This window comes from Diaphorina citri, unplaced genomic scaffold, assembly GCF_000475195.1.
Source record: "Diaphorina citri unplaced genomic scaffold, Diaci psyllid genome assembly version 1.1 scaffold398, whole genome shotgun sequence".
NCBI classification, from domain to species: domain Eukaryota; kingdom Metazoa; phylum Arthropoda; class Insecta; order Hemiptera; family Psyllidae; genus Diaphorina; species Diaphorina citri.
Genome location: NW_007377833.1, coordinates 274,380 through 297,728, shown reverse-complemented (window position 1 = coordinate 297,728; position 23,349 = coordinate 274,380). Strand labels below are relative to the sequence as shown.

The following is a 23,349-nucleotide window of genomic DNA, read 5'->3' as shown; positions in this document are numbered from 1 at the left end:
TTCGTAATTGAAGTGGAAAAAAAAACTCATTTTTCTAAAAATTTACCATGTTAGGCCGGTAATAAAACTATTTCAACAAAAACAAAGTGAACAAATATTTTGTTCCTAATCATCCGAATGAATGAAACAGGATTTCATTCAGATTCCTACTCTATGATTCAATCATGACGGAATTGAGTTGATAATTTTCCTGTGTAGTGTTAACTATTCGCTAAAACGGAACACTATTTTGGACCTGCTTTTTAATTTAATAATTTAAGAAAAATCATTTTTTGTAAAAGCTGAATTATTACATTAAATTAATGGTACCTACGTTCGTAGACATTTAATAACGAAGTGTATCTATTGTGTATGTAAATGTAATTTTGTGTTACCAATGTTCAAATTAATTTTACGTTTTAATCAATTTAAATTTTAATAATAAAAAAAATGTATTCAGCAAATAATTGCCTACCATATCTCAGTGATTTTTCTAATCATGAAAGTTGTTTCGTGATGACAAGCTCGGTTTCCATTTGGATATGAAGAGATGAGTGGACCTTTTGTTTGTGTGCATACTGAGTTCATTTGGATACCTCGGATTTCACTTGTGAGGATTTCTGTGACCGAAATAATCTATTGTGTATGTAAATGTAATTTTGTGTTACCAATGTTCAAATTAATTTTACGTTTTAATCAATTTAAATTTTAATAATAAAAAAATGTATTCAGCAAATAATTGCCTACCATATCTCAGTGATTTTTCTAATCATGAAAGTTGTTTCGTGATGACAAGCTCGGTTTCCATTTGGATATGAAGAGATGAGTGGACCTTTTGTTTGTGTGCATACTGAGTTCATTTGGATACCTCGGATTTCACTTGTGAGGATTTCTGTGACTGAAATAATGCATCATATACAGTTTTGTGCCAATAGATTGAATCACTTTTGATGGAAAAAGTTACCATAGTGAAGTTCCGCGAAGTCGAGAATATTGTGTTGTGTTTTTTAGTTTGGTTATATGTTGTTTTCTTCGTCGACAAAATGAGGACTTTAAAGTTGCGTTGTGAATAAACCAATTAGTTCCGGAGAGTGCGTGGCAGATATATTTGAAATTTTCCCGAGTAGTATGTACATGAAATTCAAAGGTAAGGAAATTAATCGAAACATCATTGAAGATTAGCGATGCACAACGAGGCGATCTCGTAAAATGTCTCGTTACCGAAATAATGCATCATATACAGTTTTGTGCCAATGGATTGAATCACTTTTGATGGAAAAAGTTACCATAGTGAAGTTCCGCGAAGTTGGGAAAATTGTGTTGTGTTTTTACTTTTTTAGTTTGGTTAAATGCTGTTTTCTTTGTCGACAAAATGAGGACTTTAAAGTTGCGTTGTGAATAAACCAATTAGTCCCGGAGAGTGCGTGGCAGATATATTTGAAATTTTCCCGAGTAGTATGTACATGAAATTCAAAGGTAAGGAAATTAGTCAAAACATCATTGAAGATTAGCGATGCACAACGAGGCGATCTCGTAAAATGTCTCGTCTCGTGTGCATCGCCATCAGAAGTCTCGTTAACTTTTGTGAATTATTTGTGTTGAAGCTGAAAGCCTCTTCACATTTTTTGTGGACATCACAGCATTACTAGAACTTCCTTTAGTGATGGCATCAACTCTATAAGTTTTCTTTTACTCTGATAATGTCACCACTTCTTGTTATACTAGATTAAAATGACTACTCAATAATCTTATCATCTCAATAGTGTTCTCACAAGGCCGAGTGCACCCCGTATTGAAAAGACAGAGCCGAAAAAAAACTTCGACTCTGCCGGAAATCGAACCCGGGAACTCCGGTGTGCAAGCCTCCTGTATACCAACTCGGCCACGGAGGTACCACTTCTCTATTTATAGGTACATGACCCTTCTACGAGTATAGCTTTCACACTAAAATTGTCATTTGTAGGTACCGAATTTCTTGAATAAAACATGTCTGATGAATATTTAAAACAGAACGGAACTATTGGAACCAAAGAATTGGGGAATGCAACAGAATAATAAGAATTATTATATTAGGTAGTTGGTTTATTCAGTTATTATAACAACCTCACTCATGATATAGCCTGTTTCTCAGAAGTTATACCCTGCAACAGGTGATTTCTTTCCTGATGAAAAATTGAAAGAACGGAAGAAAAAGAAAAGAAAAGAAAACTAAAGCTCTATTGGACTATTTTTTCTATACCTATATTTACGAGTAACTTTATCAAGATATAAAAAAAAATCCATCACCCTGTATTCTCGTAAAAAAAATAATTAAATAAAAATACAATACCTACTTATCATAAATTTACCTACTGTCACTCAAAATGTATGTTTTTGTTTGAATTTCCCGCCATGCTTACAGTTCTACAGTTAGAAATTGAAAATACCCCGTATGAATATAACGCAAAAAGTCCGACGTTGTCCTACGATGGCCCTGTTCATAACCACGGCCTGAACAGGGCTGAGATGAGCTCGGACGACGTGAGATAACTGTTCCGGCGGCAATTTTTAAAATTCATTTTATATTTATTTTTGTTTGCTTTGTAATTTGCTTGTTTTTATTAGCTAATATAAATGAAAAGTATAATATAAACGTGCAAACTAAAGATAAAAAGTAAAAAATGAATTCAGATTGTACAAGTTGCGGAAAAAAAATCAAAAATTCGAATTTCCCGCCAACTTTACACGCAAAAAGGCCGACGATGGCCTACGATGGCCCTGTTCATAACCACGGCCTGAAAACAAATCAGCTGAAATGTTAGTCAGATTTCTCTCCAGAGTGCACTCTCTTTTGGAAAATTCCAGAATTTCCTGGAAAGGAAAATTAAATGGGAGAATAATAATTGCCGTGGAGAAATCTATGGGTGAAAATTGGAAGTTTTTTCAGAAATGCTGTTATTTGCAGACTGGAAAGGTCTGAGCTTTCCGGTACCATTGTTAAAACTGATGACTTCTCTTTGGGAAGAGTATATTTTATGTTTGAGATACCTAATGTAAAATAATTAGATTTTATGAATGTTCTTTAATTTCATTCTGCCCTGGCCAGTAGGTACTAATGCCACTTTTCTTCGGGATAAATAGAGGCATACTTACTTTCTAACTATTTTCCTATTTTCTTACTTACCTCCTACTTCTTCTCGTAAAATCAGAACCATTTACATGTGAAGACTGTAAACAGTAGGTTCCTGTACTAAAAGGATAAGGAAAGCTAAAATTGATAGCTACCTATTTTGATTTGAAAGAGTTAAATATTTTATATCTGACTCATCGGCTGATAACTCATAATAATGTAGTTCTAGTTGTATATGTACATATTGTACATGGATTATCAGGCCTCTGTATCGCAATTTAGAAAAATCTTGATATTCAAACTGATAGCTAGGATTACAGCTGGTTGATAGCAATATTTCAGCACGTAGCAAATTTAAAAAATGGGGTTTGCTCTTGGTTTTGCTACTAAAACCCACGGGGACAAACAGTTGGTAATATTAACTCATATTAAGTTCTCATTTCAATCGCGATAACGTTTTGTTTATTTTTTTGCGAATAGATTTATTATGGAACGTTTGTTTTTGTTTACAATCACAAAATTTTGTTTACTTGCCATAATAGCTCCAATGTGAAATCAATAGAAAACCTTGCACCCTTTCAAGGATATTTTGAGACCTCTGCGTTGCGAAATCAGAATGATCTCTTTGTTTAAATCAGTTTGCGTAGCACATGCTTCAATGTTTTCATTTTTAAGACGACTAAAATTAAATAAATGAGGTAGACCGTTAGTGGAATTCCTTTTCTAACGGTATCTAAATTACGGCTAGTGGAAAATATCATACCTCTCAATCTGTTATTAAGATTAAAGAACTAACATTGGAATCTGATGCATTTCTACAAATCACTAAACTCCTTAGCTACCTATTTTGATTTGAAAGAGTTAAATATTTTATATCTGACTCATCGGCTGATAACTCATAATAATGTAGTTCTAGTTGTATAAGTACATATTGTACATGGATTATCAGGCCTCTGTATCGCAATTTAGAAAATCTTGATATTCAAACTGATAGCTAGGATTACAGCTGGTTGATAGCAATATTTCAGCACGTAGCAAATTTCGAGACTCAGGTAGTCGATTTCATTTTCGGGGGAATTTACATCCGGAAATGAGGACCCTTGAAAAATTCGGGGGAATTTACATACAGCCGTTGAATGATCTCTTAAATAGAATCCGAGATTTTTGGCATTCATTAGCAAAAGTCATAAAAAGAAAATAATACCTCGGTTACAAATTCGTACAGTGGTTATTAGCAGTGTAGTATTTTCTTTCCGAGCGGGGTATTTGACCCTTCATCCTTGATCAAATTTTATTCGACCTACATTTCCTATGCATACAAAACAGTTTCTTCTTAACTATTTTGCTCGGGAGTCCCCGCACAGCAAATTTCAAAAATGGGGTTTGCTCTTGGTTTTGCTACTAAAACCCACGGGGACAAACAGTTGGTAATATTAACTCATATTAAGTTCTCATTTCAATCGCGATAACGTTTTGTTTATTTTTTTGCGAATAGATTTATTATGGAACGTTTGTTTTTGTTTACAATCACAAAATTTTGTTTACTTGCAATAATAGCTCCAATGTGAAATCAATAGAAAACCTTGCACCCTTTCAAGGATATTTTGAGACATCTGCGTTGCGAAATCAGAATGATCTCTTTGTTTAAATCAGTTTGCGTAGCACATGCTTCAATGTTTTCATTTTTAAGACGAATAAAATTAAATAAATGAGGTAGACCACTAGACCGTTAGTGGAATTCTTTTTCTAACGGTATCTAAATTACGGCTAGTGGAAAATATCATAACTCTTAATCTGTTATTAAGATTAAAGAACTAACATTGGAATTTCTGCAAATCACTAAAGTCCCGAATAATGTAAATCCTGCTATTTAAAAATGACTTTCCCTGTTCCCTCTGGACTTACCTCGTACTGAAAGCAACATTCCCTTATCTCTTTGGACTTAAAATATCCAAAAACCAACACCCGCATTTGTTTCTTAAAATCCAATTTTAAGTACCTGTACCTCGTAGGTAAGAGTTCTCTTATAAGTTCTATTTTTTTCGGAATACTGCAGAAGAACGACCAGGTTATGAAATATTATTTTATTTTATGGATCAACACTAAGCAATCCATAAGTATTAAACAAAAGAATTGACAAAATTTTCATTTGTAAATATTTATTAAAATCAGAATTGAAATATTATTGTGTCCAAGAACGACCGGAAAACCTTGACCACAGGTTTGTTTACAAATATGAGTGGAAGACACACAAATTTCACCAATCAGTTTTGGCAATCCCTCATTGGTTAATTTTTAAAATAATATTTCAAATTTCAACTACTCTTTTATCTTACTGTTAATCCTAGCATGAAATAAAAGAGAAAAATACTCACCTAAAACAAATTCATAAAAGAAATATTCCCGGATTTATAAAAAAAAAAATGCCTCTAGAAAATTAGATTTTCAAGTAGTTATAGGCAATGTCGGTTAAATTTGGTTTCCCTCTTTCAAATTTCTAATGGTCATGTTTGTCATTTATTTTTGTCTAACGGTCATGTTTCTTGTTTTGTTCACAGGAATTATGACCCTGACGAGAACCCCGTGTGATTTTGATACCATGAGCCTGTTTCAAGACCTGAAACTGAAACGGCGAAAATTAGATTCACGGTGCAGCAGTGACGGTAAGTGCAGCTGTAACAGCTTTGTACGGTGCAGCAGTAACAGCTTTGTAGCTGATTGAGAGGCCGACGACAAACGCCGACCCCATCTGAACATGGGAAAAGGCGAACAAGAAGAAGATTGAGAAACATCAAACATCTCAACTTAGGGTTCAGAGAATTTCTCGCCATCCAAAGGGGTAGTACTCGGAACATCATAAGCAATTATAAACCTTGAATGAAGTGTTTTATTTATAAGACCAATTAAAAAGTACTTATTATACCCCATTTCTGAACAAAAATTCTCGCTCTCAAGTCAGACTGAAACAAATTTTGGCCAATCCGATGTTTGGAATTGCTTCAGTGCAGCTTGAGAGCCAGTATAATATTCATTAATGTGACCTTTAGAGGTTAGGTCTAAAATTTAAATATTGGTTCTTTTGATTTCAGGCGAGAGTGTAGCGGACACTAGTACTTCTTCTCCAGACGTATTAGCCCCAGTTTCACCTTCCTCCAAAATAGATCCTAGAGTACCTGTCAGTCCTGGCCCCTGTACTATTACCGAGAGGTATGTGTCAAATTATTCACAGGTTCATGATCTGAACTTTCAGCTCTTTATCTGAATTGCAGTCCTAGAAGTACTGGACTAGTGGTGTATGAAGCTAATGCTCAGATGTGTGAGAAAACTTGCAATGCTTTATCTTCTGAATAAACAAACTGACTGAAATAAATGAAGATCTCCAATGAAATCTATTACCTTATAAATGTTTGTCATGATTGTAGTTTGTAAGTTTCGGGTTGGTACTTTCTGTTGCAGAACCACCTCACCAGACTCGGCTTTGCACGAAATGACTGAAGAATCCTCAACAGTATTAAAAGTTGAAGAGAACACCTGCAAAGAAGAAGTTAACAATGGCGTCTATGATGGAGGAGGCGTCAATGAAAGGAGAGAAAGAGAAACCGTTGTAGTTCCTGCATCATGGTGCCGTGTCAATGGCGTCAAGGAGGAAATATCCTCACAACCTCAGATGAGAAGGGAGTCTGTGGTGACATCAAGTCCAGGCGTGGTGTCCTCCCCTTGTGTAGTAACATCTCCTAACATAGCACACAGTCAGAGTAGTGTATCGTCACCTCCAACATTCTGGGTGTCCTCTGCCTCCTCTACCGTCGCTTCTTCTGTTGTTACCGCATGTAGGATAAATGGCGTACGTCCAGAACTAATAGGAGGTGTGAACAATTTCTGTGAAATGAAGCCACCTCCCTCGCCACAACAGAGGCCTGCTAGTGCTGTGAGATCAACACCTACCGTGATCATGGGGGAGGCAGGAGGGGTGCGTACCATGATCTGGTCACAACCAAATCCAGAACAAGGGCCACAACCACCGCAGCAACATTTCCTCGCTGCTGCTGCTGCTGCTTCTACCTCTAGTTGGTCCACTTCATCTCAATCCTCCACATCATCCAGTAGTAACGTTAACAATGAGGAGTCTGCCGCTCAACTTCTTCTGAACCTGGGCCAGGACAATCAGCACCTCAATGTACGAAACATTTCATCCGTCAATAATAATCATCAACAGCAATCTCAGCAATATCCGGCCACTCTCAATATGGAGAGATTATGGGCCGGGGATCTCTCCCAGTTACCAGCCTCTCAACAAATGACTGCCCTCAACCTAACTTCTAGTGCGCCCTCTTCTAATATTTCTCCCCTGTGGCTTCAGTCCTCAACAGCGTCCTCACCTTTCATCAAGAATAATGGAGAACTAGGGGGAAATGGCAAAGTGGGACCTGATGAACATGATGAGGATGATCAACCTATGATCTGTATGATATGTGAAGACAAAGCTACAGGACTGCACTACGGAATCATAACCTGTGAGGGGTGAGTACTTCTGTATATTACCTTATTAGCATCTTCACTCTACAGCAACTCTCATAATTGTGTTCCTAGGATAGGGTGAAGTCCAGGAACAATAGCCTGGAAGAATCTTTTCTACCAAGGCTAAAATACCTATCCTTACCTCCCTTGACACACCCATGACAAAATCGAGATTACGAATAGTCAAATGGGTAAAAACAAACCCAACAAATTTCCAAATTCATCTAGTCAACGGGTTTTGCATTGTCAGTTGCATAATAGAATTCGCTATTTGGGGTGTCATTATAATATTCCTTTGTGTAGTTTATTGGGACACGGGGAATATGATTGCTATTATTCTAAGGATAGGATAATGTAGGGATATTACAAGGTTACTTCATCAGTACATTGCCCTGTCTTCGATATGGCCTCGGTCTATAATCAATCATAACTGTTTCTGATTCACTTCATCAGTACATTGCCCTGTCTTCGATATGGCCTCGGTCTATAATCATAACTGTTTCTGATTATAACACGAACAACACATGCAACGCGTGAACTCGTCATAGTAAACATTCACAATGCACGAAGTGGATCATTCATTTCTATAGGTATTCAACTGGGTCATTGTGTATTTAGCGAATTTATTTACATCAAATTTGTTTGTCAGTTCATATTATTATTATTATTATTATTATTATTTTTTTTTCTGTCACTTGGAAATATTTGTCATTCAGAAGGAATAGGATTTTATCAGAGCAGGTGTATTGATAAGCTCCTTACGCTTTTAGGTATATTTATCTTGACATTCTTATACCAAGTATGTTTAAACAAAAATAAAGTACCAAGTATGATAAGTTCTAATCGGTTCATTTCTTTAAGGAAGAAAGTATTTCACGTTACAGCTGCAGAATTGGCTACCGTACCGTAATTTTTTTCTGTGCCAAATACATGAGAAAATTGTTTATACTGCGGAAGTAGAAGGACTTTTCAATCTCATTCTGGCAGTATAAACAGGGTATATTCTATTCTATTATACCTTAAAACTTCTACATATCTACCTTTAAGACAATTTTTTTTTATTTTTGTATGTTTAGTGTGCTACACATTGCATACCTACTACGTTTTCAGGCAATCACACAAAATCTCACTTTGCATTAATTTTAATTGATTGTACTGAAACATGGTATACTTCTACAAAGAAAAAAGTCAGAATTTCATTTTTTTGTTTTCATGGAATTATAAAATACTCCAAACTGAACATTAATTGAATATTTATCAGCTTACCTCTAAAATGATACCTAACACCAGAAATATTACAGAAGAACAAAACACCATAATTCGAATTAGGTTTCAAGTTTGTTTTCCAACTTCCAACTTTCGAACAAAGTTAAGAAGCTTAAACTAGGTCCCTTGTGAAAAATATAGAGAATATTTTATTGAAATTATGAACTATTAAGTATCAGACTTCTTTAATACTCGTGGTAGTTTCCTGGGGGAAATTTTTTAATAAATATTTAATGTTAGATTTTGATCCTTTATTCTTCCTTTTAATTTCTTTGTGTCAAAAATTTGAAGGATCACGACAGCGCTCCACCCCACCAAAGCAAAAAATTGGCGAGGTACATATTGAGTATTTAAATACCAATAAAATTCTGGAAATTTTTGGTTCAAAATCATGAAATTTAATGCATTGAATAATCGAGGAACAATATTTCATTATACGAGTATTATAAGAAACTTTTTTCTTTTTTTGTTCCAAAGATACTTCTTATTCATTTATTGATTAATTCTCATAGGTAGGTACCTACAACTAATGATACATAGAAAAACATTCATTATTAACATTCATGTTCAATACCATTGAAAATTCTTCTTAAAGCTTAAAGTTCCTACAACTCAAAGCAAAGCCCTTCCAGAAAGGATCTTGAGTATTTAAATACCAATAAAATTCTGGAAATTTTTGGTTCAAAATCATGAAATTTAATGCATTGAATAATCGAGGAACAATATTTTATTATAAGAAACTTTTTTTTTTTTTTTGAAAGATACTTCTTATTCATTTATTGATTAATTCTCATAGGTAGGTACAACTAATGATACATAGAAAAACATTCATTATTAACATTCATGCTCAATACCATTGAAAATTCTTCTTAAAGCTTAAAGTTCCTACAACTCAAAGCAAAGCCCTTCCAGAAAGGATGATTTTATCTAAGAATCAGAAGGGATCTTACAGCAAACAACTGAAAGTTTTCAATTTCAGGTTCGATTATCTGTTACCGAATTTTTACCGAACAGAAATGCTACACGGGACACATTTTTACGTCATCCAGTATATTGGATTGGTAATTTCTAGTTGTGAACACTCTATTCACTATTCACTACAGAAACAGTTAGACATAAACAATAAACCATTCTTCAGCTTAACTCAAGTACCATGGTGACTTCATCAAGGTCAATGATTGGATCGTGATTAAATTTCTCTACTATGTTTTCTATTGATTATATTATGATTCTAATGTAATGGGGCAGTTGGAAACAAGTTCAACCCATAACTTCATTTTCTTAGAAAACACCGAATAGGTACATACCCAATTACCCACATTTGCCTACAAAAATTTACAATTACAAATAGGTACTTTATTTAGAATTTTAGACTGCCAACGTAGGATTGAGTAGTTCCTTTTTGTCAGCAGTTTCAGTAAAGTCTCATTTATTGGGTACAAATCGTTTGTTATTCGGTAAATAAATTATGGAAAAAGTAAATCGTTTGTGGTCATTATTTTGTACTTTCAGGAAAGAAAATTATCTTCAACTGGCCCATTCATCAGATTGGTTGTTGGGTTGTTGTTGGTTTTGTTTTTGCATGTGAATCTCTAACAATTTGTTAATTGTAGGAAATACAAGTATCAAATTACAAGTGTGTTTTTTTTTTTTTTTTTAACCAGATTTTTTCGAGGGGGTTACAAATGCGTATCACTTTGAAAAAATAGAACGTATTTGTTCCCCACAAATTTCTGAAACTCGATTAGATAATATTATGTCTATTCATTTCTTTATTCTTATTAATTTTTTGTTTGAAAAGGCTGACATTTTTTCAATTTGTATTGAGAAACATCAAATAGTCTGGCTGAAATTGTGTTCCTAGGATAGGGTGAAGTCCAGGAACAATAGCCTGGAAGAATCTTTTCTACCAAGGCTAAAATACCTATCCTTACCTCCCTTGACACACCCATGACAAAATCGAGATTACGAATAGTCAAATGGGTAAAAACAAACCCAACAAATTTCCAAATTCATCTAGTCAACGGGTTTTGCATTGTCAGTTGCATAATAGAATTCGCTATTTGGGGTGTCATTATAATATTCCTTTGTGTAGTTTATTGGGACACGGGGAATATGATTGCTATTATTCTAAGGATAGGATAATGTAGGGATATTACAAGGTTACTTCATCAGTACATTGCCCTGTCTTCGATATGGCCTCGGTCTATAATCATAACTGTTTCTGATTATAACACGAACAACACATGCAACGCGTGAACTCGTCATAGTAAACATTCACAATGCACGAAGTGGATCATTCATTTCTATAGGTATTCAACTGGGTCATTGTGTATTTAGCGAATTTATTTACATCAAATTTGTTTGTCAGTTCATGTTCATTCAATATGTTCATCCGACTTCATTTCAAAGATATCGAAATAATAGACCTAAGAAACTCGAAAAAGTCTAGCATTAGTGGAGACGCCAAACGCCCCAGACTAACAAAAGAGCTGATTGAGAGGCCGACGACAAACGCCGACCCCATCTGAACATGGGAAAAGGCGAACAAGAAGAAGATTGAGAAACATCTGTCAGTTCATGTTCATTCAATATGTTCATCCGACTTCATTTCAAAGATATCGAAATAATAGACCTAAGAAACTCGAAAAAGTCTAGCGTTAGTGGAGACGCCAAACGCCCCAGAGTAACAAAACTTCACCTAAGAATCAACGTTGCCTACCAACGGAAATAGTAAATGAGGTTTTTGCATTGTAACAAATCCTAATTAAAAGTTTGCAAAATGTGCGTCTGTTAAAGTGTTGTTTCGCAACAGCAATATCAAAACGGGTCGAGCAAAGCATCCCATTATCAGAAGCTCTCGAGCGCTTATCAAACGAAAACCTTTAATCACTGATTGTAGAATCTAGGTTACACGCAGTTGTTATCTGTTCGCCTTTCACATCACATGCTCAGCTTATTATACAACTGAGTTAGGAAGTCGTTCCACTGTTCGGATGACCTTGCCCGAATTTTCTCCTCAGTGCGAATGACCTGAGCGTTGTGACCAACTTCTTGGCTCAAGGTTTGTCTCCTTATTTGACTTCAATAACGAATGCGTGAACAGAAATCAAAAGGAGTCGCGTGTCTTATGTAGTTCACATATTGTGTGGCGCGGGTTGACTGGCGAAATGCGCAATAATTGCATTTAATGAGCACAGGGATTGTTGATATAGCTGGTGCCCAATATAAACAATGCTGATTTGCTGACAAATCATTGTTAACTCAGCAATATTCCTAACTGCAGAGGAGTAGTTAACCTACTAGCCACGTAGAATTTTGCTGAAATAGAAATGGCAAATACTAAGATAGCAATTTTAGGTGGCTTGGCCTGAGCTAGGTATACTATTGATAACTGAAGACGAATTGTTGACTTTGTTCAAGTTACTTGTCCAGGCTTCTGAAGAATACTTTTACATGGTATCCTTGATATTTTTAGAACTCGGAAGATGTGCGAATATAATACGAATACGATTTTAGACTATAGTCGACATCTTTTGGGGTGTTTTATGAAATCAGCAATGTATTGTCAATATGTCAATATGAACATTTTTACAATTGAACATACCTACTCACCTACAACTTTTAGATTTTTTTTTTTTTTTTTTGTCTTTCGGCTGTTTCTTGACTCATGTCTGAGTGTTGACACCCCAGATAGCGAATTCTATGCAACTGCCATGACAATCATCTTCTTATCTACTTTGAACATTTTCTAATTCCTGTTCATTTTCTTTAACCGCTGTCTAATCCAATCGAATTTCTTTCTCAGGTGCAAAGGGTTCTTCAAGAGGACTGTACAGAATCGGCGGGTCTACACGTGCGTAGCTGACGGTGTCTGTGAAATTACCAAAGCCCAACGGAATCGATGCCAGTATTGCAGATTCAAGAAGTGTATAGAACAAGGCATGGTACTGCAAGGTAAGAGTTATTCCTTTACAAGAGTCACGGCTAGTTTATGAATTTTAAGAGCCAGGCCTATATTAAACATCACGAAATAGAATTTTGAGCTTTTCCGGCTCATCTCATCAGTTATTACAAAAATCGAAAGAAACAAAGTCAGTTTGGCTTTTATATACCTATCAGTCGCTTCCCACTTGAAAAAACTGGGAAAATATTTTTTAACTAAAAAGTAGGAACCGTATTTGATTGGACAATCTCCCAAGCTTCCCTCGAAAATTAAGGGTAGACAGCAAGACAATAACATCGATATTTTGTGATTTCAGCTGTTCGAGAAGACAGAATGCCTGGTGGTAGAAATTCTGGAGCTGTATATAATTTGTATAAGGTAAGTTACTAAGTTCTCGTTTCTTGGAAAACTGGACGCTCTGGTATCCTTTGGGAGATCCCATTAACTTGTAAACTTTTATAAAACTCGGGATTTAATGTTCAATTTTGCTTGTGTCAGTTTCTGTACGTGTATTGAAGGAAGAATAAGTTATATAACCCTTAAAACCGGAGGTTTCTTAAATTAGGAAGAAAAAAATATCCTGATAATATAACAAAATTTATAAATTGTAGGAAATATACCAATGAATGTTTTTCAATAAGAATTTTTCCTCTCATTTCAGGTCAAATATAAGAAGCACAAAAAAACTGCCCGTAACGGCCAAGTGAAGCTGGAAAAACAGCAACAACAGCCAGTGAAAGGGGTTGGGATGTCTCCACCAGAACATGGCATTCCACCCCACCTGGTCAATGGAACTATACTAAAGACTGCCCTCACCAATCCGGGTGAAGTAAGTATTAACTTGAGGGAAGAATTTTTGAAAAGTTTTAATAGAGGGAACTCTAGCAGCGGAGGTTTTGTCGTCCCGAAATCTAAAAGAGAACTAAAGGGAAGAAAGTCAGCCTTTCCGAGTACGCACTAGGGATGGGCGATATTTATAAAAAATATCGATATTTCCAATATCGATATATCGAAAGTAAAATATCGATATTCGGAAATATCGATATATATCGCCCATCCCTAGTACGCACCGTATCTGTTTACGATAAAGTTCGCCCCGGGTGTTAATCCAATCCGCGATCCAGCGCTTTTGACAGGTATAATCATTCCATTTGGCCTTCCAGATGTCCCCATGCGTTTTTAAAAACTTATTCAGAACTCAGAAGTGTGCGTGAAACTGAAAATTTTAGGTATTTTTAGAAAGTAATGTGAGGGGTATTCTTTCCAAAAACCAAAATCTTATAGCTTTACCAATGCCCTTTATTATTTAAGCTTTAAGATTCATAGTTTTAATGTCAGGGTTTGTTTTTGCTTTGCTTTTTCTCTAAAGTTGGATATTTTCTTCATTTTCAGATCGTCCATTTGCGACAGAGGCTTGACAACACAGTCAGTTCCTCCAGGGATAGGAATTTATCTCTGGATGCCACTCTGTCCATGATTCAAGGCTTGGTAGACTGTGATGAGTTTCAGGACATTGCCACCTTGAGGGTAAGTCAAATACATATTAATACTCGTAATCCACTGGATTGAAGCGATTGCTAGTCTTCTGACTAAATCTATTAGGGTACCCGATACCAACTCTCCTCTTGTTCATTTCTTGGCCATCTCTTCTATAATCCTTACGTAATGTCCACTAAAGTTGAATGGATAAGCTTGACGACGTAAAATTGGAAATAAAAGGAAACGAGCATTACGTGATTGGATATTATTCCTACTCGTAGCTTTAAATTGTGCATTTCATGCTAAACTCCAATTTGATTGGCCTTTGAGCAATGTTTGTGTCAGTTGAAAGGTCGACAAAAATTTCGTACTTCTTCCCTGAGTTGGTTCTGAATCATTCTTAAATTCATTTATTTTTTCTTTTAATTATTTCACCAAAGTAATATCAACAGCCTATCGAGCTCGGAAGTTACTTTACAACTCACATGAAGGTAATCGCGTTGATAAGGGAATACTTCATCCAGAAGAAATTAGTTATTTTATAACACGTTCCTTCATGTGTTGTCTGTTTTCAGAATTTAGATGATCTCTTAAATCATAAATCAGATCTCTCAGAAAAGTTGATGCAGATAGGGGACTCCATTGTATACAAACTGGTACAGTGGACGAAACGATTACCATTCTATCTGGAACTTCCTGTGGAGGTAAGATATAAGTTAATTTTTTTAAAAGGGTTTGCCACTTTTTAGGGGTTTATCGGCTAGCAGCACGCGCTTCTCCAGATGGTTACTACGCTCAACGTTGCGTTGCTGAACTTCCGTGGTTCATTTAGAACTGGTGCATTTAACATCCTATCTCCTCCTTCAAACAACATGAAGATATAACTTGGAACTTTTCGTTAAGAGAAGATTCCTCTCCTTCTGGTGGCATATCTCTATCACCGCGACCTAATTTATAATGACCTTTATAGTTTTCGTTATTTCACCAAAAAAGAAACTTCCCAGTTGTCTTATATCTATTGTCACGTTTTGGATTTCAGGTTCACACTCGTCTCTTGACTCATAAATGGCATGAGCTTTTAGTTCTTACCACTAGTGCTTACCAAGCTATTCATGGTCATCATAAGTTAACCAGTACAAGTACAGATGGTACAGAAGCCCACTTTACTCAAGAGGTAAATATCATCAAAGTATTTGGTAACTTATTGTTTCATTACAAATTTTCATCAGTAAATGGTTTCTTCAAATTAAATTGATCCCAAGGGCAAGAAAACCCAGACCCTTGATAAATGGAGTGTGCCTGAAGTAAAATTGTCAAAAATCATCCTCACTATTCTGTTTTGGTTATACGGGTTTGGTTTTGATACAAACTTCGTTTCTGTGGTTAAAATTCAGGGTGATATCAATGTCCCAAATAAACAAACAATTCGACTCTAACAAAATCTGCATTTTTCAACGGGTCCAAGTACCCCATTGATTTTGGCCTGAGAGTCAATCAATTCCTGACAGTCGCTAACACCAGATCGAGTGAAATCCGCTAAAATTCGTTTTATTTCCCCATCCGTGGCACAAGCTCCGGGTTTTACGGACGGGTATACAATTTGTTGAATATTTATTTATGTTGATAGATTTGTACCCAATAACAAATAAATGGAAACTTCTTAAATAAAATAAAAAAAATCTCTAATAATAATAAAAAATGTTTCATTTCTGTGTTCCAGGTTTCCAACAACCTATGTACACTTCAAACCTGCCTCACCTCCATGATGGGACGTCCTATCACCATGGATCAGCTTCGGCAAGATGTTGGCCTCATGGTGGAGAAAATCACTCATGTTACCCTGATGTTCCGGAGGATTAAGCTGCGGATAGAGGAATACGTGTGCTTGAAAGTTATTATCATGTTGAATCCATGTAAGTTTACTTTTCGTTTCTTAATTTTCTTCTTCGTTTTCTTCGCCTTTTGGTTTTTCGTCAGCCTCTCAATCACCCTAACTAGGGTGATTAGGGGTGAGGGGGGGGGGGGGGGGGGGGGAAGGTCAACGGGAGTGAATTCGTTACCTCCCAAGAATAGAATGAGGTCTTACTAAGAAGGTCTAAAATTTAGGTATGTAAAAGTTGGGTATGGTATAGGTACCTACGCAAGTATTAGGCATTCTAAAAAGGAGCTAGGGAGTTTCTGAAATGAAATGAAAATGTGAACGACCTTTTTTCTGTGCAATGATTCATTTTTAATAATATTACAAAATATTTATGATTCATGATTTTACGATACAGCTGATGTATTAGGGGCATTCAATTTGGCCTCAGAGGCTTGCTCGCTGGGATTTTGACAGTTTTTACTTTTTGATATAGGGATTGCTCACATGCTGACAAAATGGTTGCAATTCCAGTGTAATACTGTTAGGATAGGACTAAAGGGTCCCGTTCCCACAGTAAGATTCTCAACTTCAGTGATCAGATAGGAACTGAAATTATTGAAATTCTGACCATTGTAGTCATGGAATCAAACCAAAAAGCCACAAAACCTGTACCTACTCCTTATCATGTTTTGTTAGTGGAGACGCCAAATGCTCCAAAGACTCAACATGCTTTACGTGCTTTTGTTGACTTTTAGGTATTATTTTTTCTTTTTTTTTACCAAATTTTGGACATGCTTATCATACCTACCTACTGAATTTTCAGCTGAAATTAACAGATTTCATGTCCGCAAAGCAGTACTGGACATGCTTATCATACCTACTGAATTTTCAGCTGAAATTAACAGATTTCATGTCCGCAAAGAGGCAACCTTACTAAAACAACATGTAGTCGTTTGCAAATGCCATCATAATATTTCTGCGAATGAAAATAAGCAGTAATTACTGTAATAATTGTTCAATGAGTTTCTTTAGCAAATGTTTCGGATATTGTATAGGTATTTTTCTCATTTTTTCCTTCTTGGTGTTCGCCCAACGACCATTTTCTTAATTTTAATGTTGTTAATTATTTAATTGCAACGTTGCCGTTTTTCACACAGAAAATGTGAACAGTTTTTTTTCGGTTACCGTTAGGTTCCTAGACAGTTTGTGTACCTTGAAGTTTTTGGCAAACTGTTGGAGATTTATTTATAAATTAGATGAATACGGTGTATACAGAGGGGGAAACTCACACGGTATTTTTCCTCTTGCTTATGAAGGTACGTATGTTTCCACAGGTGGGGCACCCCAGTCTTAATTTTTGATGGAAAGAACAGCTATTTTAAGGTACCAAAACAAATTTACTTACTTATTTAACACCTAATAGATTGAAGAGCAAGTGGCTGATGCCACTTGCTCTTCCAGTTCCCTAGCAAATTTGGGTATTTATTAGGCCATTTAAAGCTTTCTATAGGACTATTTAGAGCAGGCATATACTGTTCTATTTTCATGACTTGTAAGTTGTTTAAAGGACCCTGAGTGGGTCTCAAGGACAACCAAGTATTGACTAGCCATGGAGATAAATACACATGGCAAAATTTTCGACCCGGATTACCCGAAATGAAATTAAGGAGGTTCGAAAGTAGTGGAGGGAAAATAAGTTTCAAACGTGTCACAGATCACACAAAAATGAGATTAGAAATCCCTGACGCTGGAAAAATTTTCAACATAAGGGATTTTTAATTTTAAAATTCGAAGATTTTTGCCCAAGTACAAACCTTTTTTTTAATTTAGGAAAGTTTGTACGAATCCCAAGAAAGGAAGGACGGACTAAAAAGCATCGCGGGCCACGAAAATGGTCTGGCGGGCCACATGTGGCCCGCGGGCCGCTAGTTGGAAATCTCTGATTTAGAGCTTCTTATTCATTACACGAGTACATAACTCAATCCTTAACAGGCAAATCGACTCATTTGTAAGACTAAGTACCTACAGATTATTAAAATAATTATCACGAGTTCGAAGTGCCAGCCCGATATTATGTGCCTACCTAAATTACAAATTGTGTATCTCTCTTTTTTATGTAGAGGGATCCCTTATTATCTACCTTATGAACTTACAAAGTCTATTGTTTGTGAACATGAACAATGGTCACACATTTTCAACATTTTCCAAGTAATAAAAGGGACAAATAGTGGCCTTGGGGCAATGTAAAACATGGAAAACGTCTTGGCGCTTGTTAAGTTGCTCTTATTTCTTCTTTTTAGAAAATTTGTGTTCCCAGTTTGAGAAAAAAAATTCCCAAAATTCCACCATTCTAAATTTGTATTGAACTGATATTACTAAAAGAAGGTACTAGAATAAAAATTCGAGTTGTTCAAATAACAATGAATACCTAAATAGAAAGTACCTACTTGGTACACATTTTTTGTCTTTCTATCATTGATGTTTCTTTTCCTTTTTATGAAATACTCAAACCAACATTCAAAGTGACAACAACGAAATGGCAAAAAATGTTGGGCAATGAAGACTAAAACAAATAGGTTATGCTAATACATAGGTACACTCATCCCTTATTCTCTTTGTTTACAAAACAAAGTCACACATAGAGATGAAATCGAAGCAAAAGGCAAAAATTATCATAACTATCTACGTAGATATTATGATTGGGATGGAACCCTTCTGGTTTATTTATCTATAAAATTTATAAGTTTACCGAAGTTATGTTGTGGAGAACCTTCACGGGAGTGCAAGCAATAAGTTGACAAAGTTTCATAGCAATCGGATGAGCGATTTGGCCAGGCATAAAGTTCGAACACACAAACAAATATTAATTTTTATAGGTATATTAGATTAGATGGTGTTTTGATTTGGTTAAAACCTTAAGAAAGTTGAGCCCCTCGGTTGAAATATATTGACTTCATTTCCATACCTTCAAAAAAGAAACTGCGAATACTTAATTTATAGGCAATCTCTTTTATGTAGTGTCCTTCCTATAGGATAAGGAAAGTAAAAAATCGTCAAATTACCCAATAGGTAAAAATGTAAACTAACGTAAAAAACCTAATTTCAGTACAAACAAATGGGAAACCTTGTGGGTATCTCATGAAATCATGTGAAATAACAACAAGAGTTGCTAAATTTTGAATTTTTCATTGGCTAGTTTTTGTCAAATTTTGAGAGGATTGATTTAGTAAATGGAGCTGTTAGATCTCTTAGAGGGAACGTTAGATCTTTTCCAGGATCGTGCGAGAGTGAAAAATTCTAAACTGACAGAAAATCTGTTTCTGGTGAAATTATGAAGGCAGGGTTTTTCATTACAAGAATAAATTAATAAATTTCAGAATTTAGTTTGTTTTTTCTTTAATTTTAAGTGTAGGAAAACCCTCTCTACATAATGGAAATATTCGATTTAACGAAAACCCCTCAGAGAAAACTCTACCACAATCAAAAAGAGAATATTACTTTAAACAAACGTGGGAAATAGAAAGCCGTGAGTATGTAAATCACACCAGATTTTATAAATTAATGTATTTATATTAATATTATTTAATAACAATATGATTAAACGTGAAAAATATAAATATTTTATTAATTTACTATTTAAAAATTTTCTAACTTTTATAACAAAATTGTTTACATCTCCGAAATTTACAATAAAAAATATACAAAGGGGAAAAAAAGGAAAACGGTAACTAATCAAAAATTATAGTAATTTTCTAATTTACATTTTTAAAAGAATAATAAGTAGATATAACCCGATCAGTGATTATAATTTATTATTTTATATACAGGGTGTGGAAGAAGAGTAGGACCATTTTCAACTGTGTAATGAGGTTTGCTTGTTTTTAAAATCAAAAGGAAGCTCAGAACATGTTATTATTTTTGATGAACAAAGAAGAAAATTAGTGTAAATTGGAGTACGTGCATGTAACATTAAAAGTTCTTCAGTTTGAACAAGACATTTTCAAATCAACTAAAACAATCTAATTCGCCAGCCTGGGAATTCTTTGTTCATTCCTCTTATTTGATACCTACTTACTAAATTTTATAAAAACATAAAAAAATTGTAGAAACTACGAAGAAATTTTTATAGCACACCATGGAATTCCGCGTAGAAAAATCTTTTAAATTTACTCAACATGCATATTTTTTCGAGACCCTTAAAGGGTAAGGGGATAGGTAGTTTCTCCGTAATTATCTATCCAAATATTGGGTGAAAAAATCACGTTAACACTACTCTTGGCCTGTCATGAAATACTAGCTGGATTCACAGGATTATTATGGAATTCCGACGGTTTATTTAAAAGAGGAAATGGATACCCCATGTAGTGAGCTTTCCTTTGACAATGCAATATACTAGCACTTAGTGAAAACAACAGGAGTGGGGGAAAAGGGATTACTTAATCCTATTCTGGCAGTATTGAAGGCAGTGTTAAAGAGCTCTGTTCTAATTGACAAGTGAAAACAGTCCAATATCTCTTGCAGCACGCTGTAATTTTCTCGTAAGGTTGTGAATCTATTTGTACCCTCAAGAGAAAGCGAGATCAAAAGACAGTAGGTATTTAAATAAGTATCAACTAAAATAATAAAATTGCGCTTTTTAATTTTTTTTTCTTTAAAATTTTTATTTTATTAACACAAATAAATGATTTAATAAATCACAGAAATTTTAGAAAACAGGGTTAGATCTAGCTCATCATTCTTCAGTAAAACAAGAAGAATTCAAAAAACAAAAGGAAAAAAAAGTTAAATAAAATTACACAAAACCTATATTATATAAAGCACAGAATAATACTCCATGCAATATAAAAAGATCACAGAAATTTCAATGAAATTTATACATTCTTATGCAAGTTAGGATAAAAATAGGTGAAAAACCTTTCAAAAACCTACGTATTAAGAAGTTTGACAAGAATCATTTCACTTGGTAAAGTAGATTTTATCGGGTTTAGTGTTCTTTACATGGGACGAATTGTTACGTAGATGCTATTTTGACAATTAATTAACTGGTTGAGTGAGTACCTAGTCTTAATATTAAATGATGAAAAAAAAATCTGGGATATGGGCTGGGATTCTGAAAAATCAGGACAAACCTACTACAATATGCAATACGCATTATCATACAGTGGGAGGTAGATAACTCAGTGAAATAATAACTTCCTTCGCCTTACTCACTACCATAATGACACATAACATATGTCATTAATGGCATTATCATTTATATCCTTAGAGACAATATGAAAGATTATTTTACAAGTATCTATTAAAAAATAAATAAAATGAACCTACTTAGGTTTATATGTAAAATAAATAATGTGGTCGAAAATGCGAGGATCTTTGGGTGGGATCTCCAGGGTGCAAAATTCAGTCCAAATTTGTTCAAGATAACATCTACATATTCCGTCCGGTAAAGTGAGGCAAATTGAAAATGAACGGGACTGTTCAGTCCCAATTCTGGCAGTGTAAACAAAAGAGAAAAACAACGTATCTTGGGGTATGTTAAGATACGATGACAGTACTTCTGTACTATCTCTGGATGGTGGAATTCAACAGGAATGGTACATAGAACATTTTGCTTTCCAGCAGTAGCGACGCTGCTGATTGTACCTGGAACGGGAAAGAAAAGCTGGTTTTACTAAAAAGGAACAGGAAACTAGAAAAAGGTACCTCCTATCTTAACACGAAAGTAAGTGAATCTTGGTTGTAAATAAAGAACGCCATTATTTTATAAAGTAAACGTAAGGGTTTTTCCTAGAGAGTTTACGTTTTTTCACCACCACAATCATAAATAAATGACGAGTTAGCGGTATATTGAATTTCGAACCATTTTTTGATCGGATTCTACATAATTATGTATATTCCATTCAGTTTCAATGTGTCAAACAGGTGCTTACCTCTGGCAGTCTTACAAGTAGATCATGGAATCGGTTGGGTTGTTGAGGGAAGGTATGTTCTACAAAGGTCTTCAAACATGTCATATATCTCTCTTGAATGATTTCCAACTCATTTGAGTTCCCCCTCGTGGCTGTAAACACAAAAATCGGACAAAGTTAGAAACCTACTCATCAATATTTCGGTCCAGTCAAGTCAGTTTAGAGGGTAGTCCGTCTGCTTTGTAAGCACTAGCTCGCGGGTTTGATTCCCGCTCGAGGCAAACTGTATCCTAAAGAGGTAAGATTCGTTCTCGGATTGGCTGCCTTTCTCTTATCCTGTCCTCCTTAGATTTGGGAAGATAAAACCTCAATTATTACAGTTCTCTCTATCAAGCCTCTGGAATTTAGGCAAGGAGTTTTGCAATTGACCAACTGATTAAGAGACGAAATTCGCAGTTTCTTTTTTGAAGGTATGGAAATGAAGTCAATATATTTCAACCGAGGGGCTCAACTTTCTTAAGGTTTTAACCAAATCAAAACACCATCTAATCTAATATACCTATAAAAATTAATATTTGTTTGTGTGTTCGAACTTTATGCCTGGCCAAATCGCTCATCCGATTGCTATGAAACTTTGTCAACTTATTGCTTGCACTCCCGTGAAGGTTATAGGCTATTTTCCGGTTCATTTTTGTTAAGCTACGCCGAGCAAGACCACTAAATGGATGAGTGATATGAACGGCCATGCCTTGAGGATTTACTAGCAGAAATCCGGAGCGAAACAACGGGTTTCGGCTAGTATAATATAAAAATCATTTTGAATAAAATCTTTCATTTCATCTCACACCATTTGACACCATGTAATAGAAAATAATAGGAAAATCTACTCTGTTAAGGTGGATTTAGACAACGCGAGTCATACTTGCGAGACAAGTAATTTGAAGTTTCTTTATGGCCTGGTTTACAAAATGAGCTTAAATTCCGTTTAAGTTTAATTTTGGATTGAGCGATTTCATTGGCTGGTTTCAAAACAATTCAAAATTTTCAGCCAATCAGATTGCTTAGTCCAAGAGTTTAACTTGAACGGAGTTACTCACTTTGTAGATCCGTCCATTAGCCTACGCTAGTTGTGATCGTAAGGCAAGTAGTGAATTTGAAGCCTGTTTCACTACTTACACTATTTCGGGGAAAGTAAATTCGATTGGCGTTCTTTGAAGCAATTTCACAAATTTGCACTTCTATAGTAATAAATTGTTGTGTAATGTTTTTAAAGATTTTTCAA

At 35.1% G+C, this 23,349-nt stretch overlaps 2 protein-coding genes across 2 annotated transcripts; one reads left to right on the top strand and one right to left on the bottom strand.

Annotated features, from left to right (window-relative positions):
• The first annotated feature begins 1,020 nt into the window (after positions 1 to 1,020).
• On the top strand, positions 1,021 to 16,629 carry LOC103508434 (hormone receptor 4). Its single transcript, XM_026823033.1, has 12 exons — positions 1,021 to 1,126; positions 5,647 to 5,751; positions 6,178 to 6,295; positions 6,545 to 7,609; positions 12,681 to 12,829; positions 13,135 to 13,196; positions 13,480 to 13,647; positions 14,211 to 14,345; positions 14,873 to 15,001; positions 15,337 to 15,471; positions 16,018 to 16,210; positions 16,574 to 16,629. Exons 1-12 carry the CDS (start codon positions 1,108 to 1,110, stop codon positions 16,627 to 16,629), a joined length of 2,334 nt encoding a protein of 777 aa, XP_026678834.1. The 5' UTR covers positions 1,021 to 1,107.
• Positions 16,630 to 21,094: 4,465 nt separating this feature from the next.
• On the bottom strand, positions 21,095 to 22,216 carry LOC103508433 (hormone receptor 4-like). The gene is made up of 2 exons (XM_026823031.1): positions 22,089 to 22,216; positions 21,095 to 21,801 (listed from the first exon to the last, which is right to left on the bottom strand). Exons 1-2 carry the CDS (start codon positions 22,170 to 22,172, stop codon positions 21,721 to 21,723), a joined length of 165 nt encoding a protein of 54 aa, XP_026678832.1. The 5' UTR covers positions 22,173 to 22,216; the 3' UTR covers positions 21,095 to 21,720.
• Between the last annotated feature and the right edge of the window lie 1,133 nt (positions 22,217 to 23,349).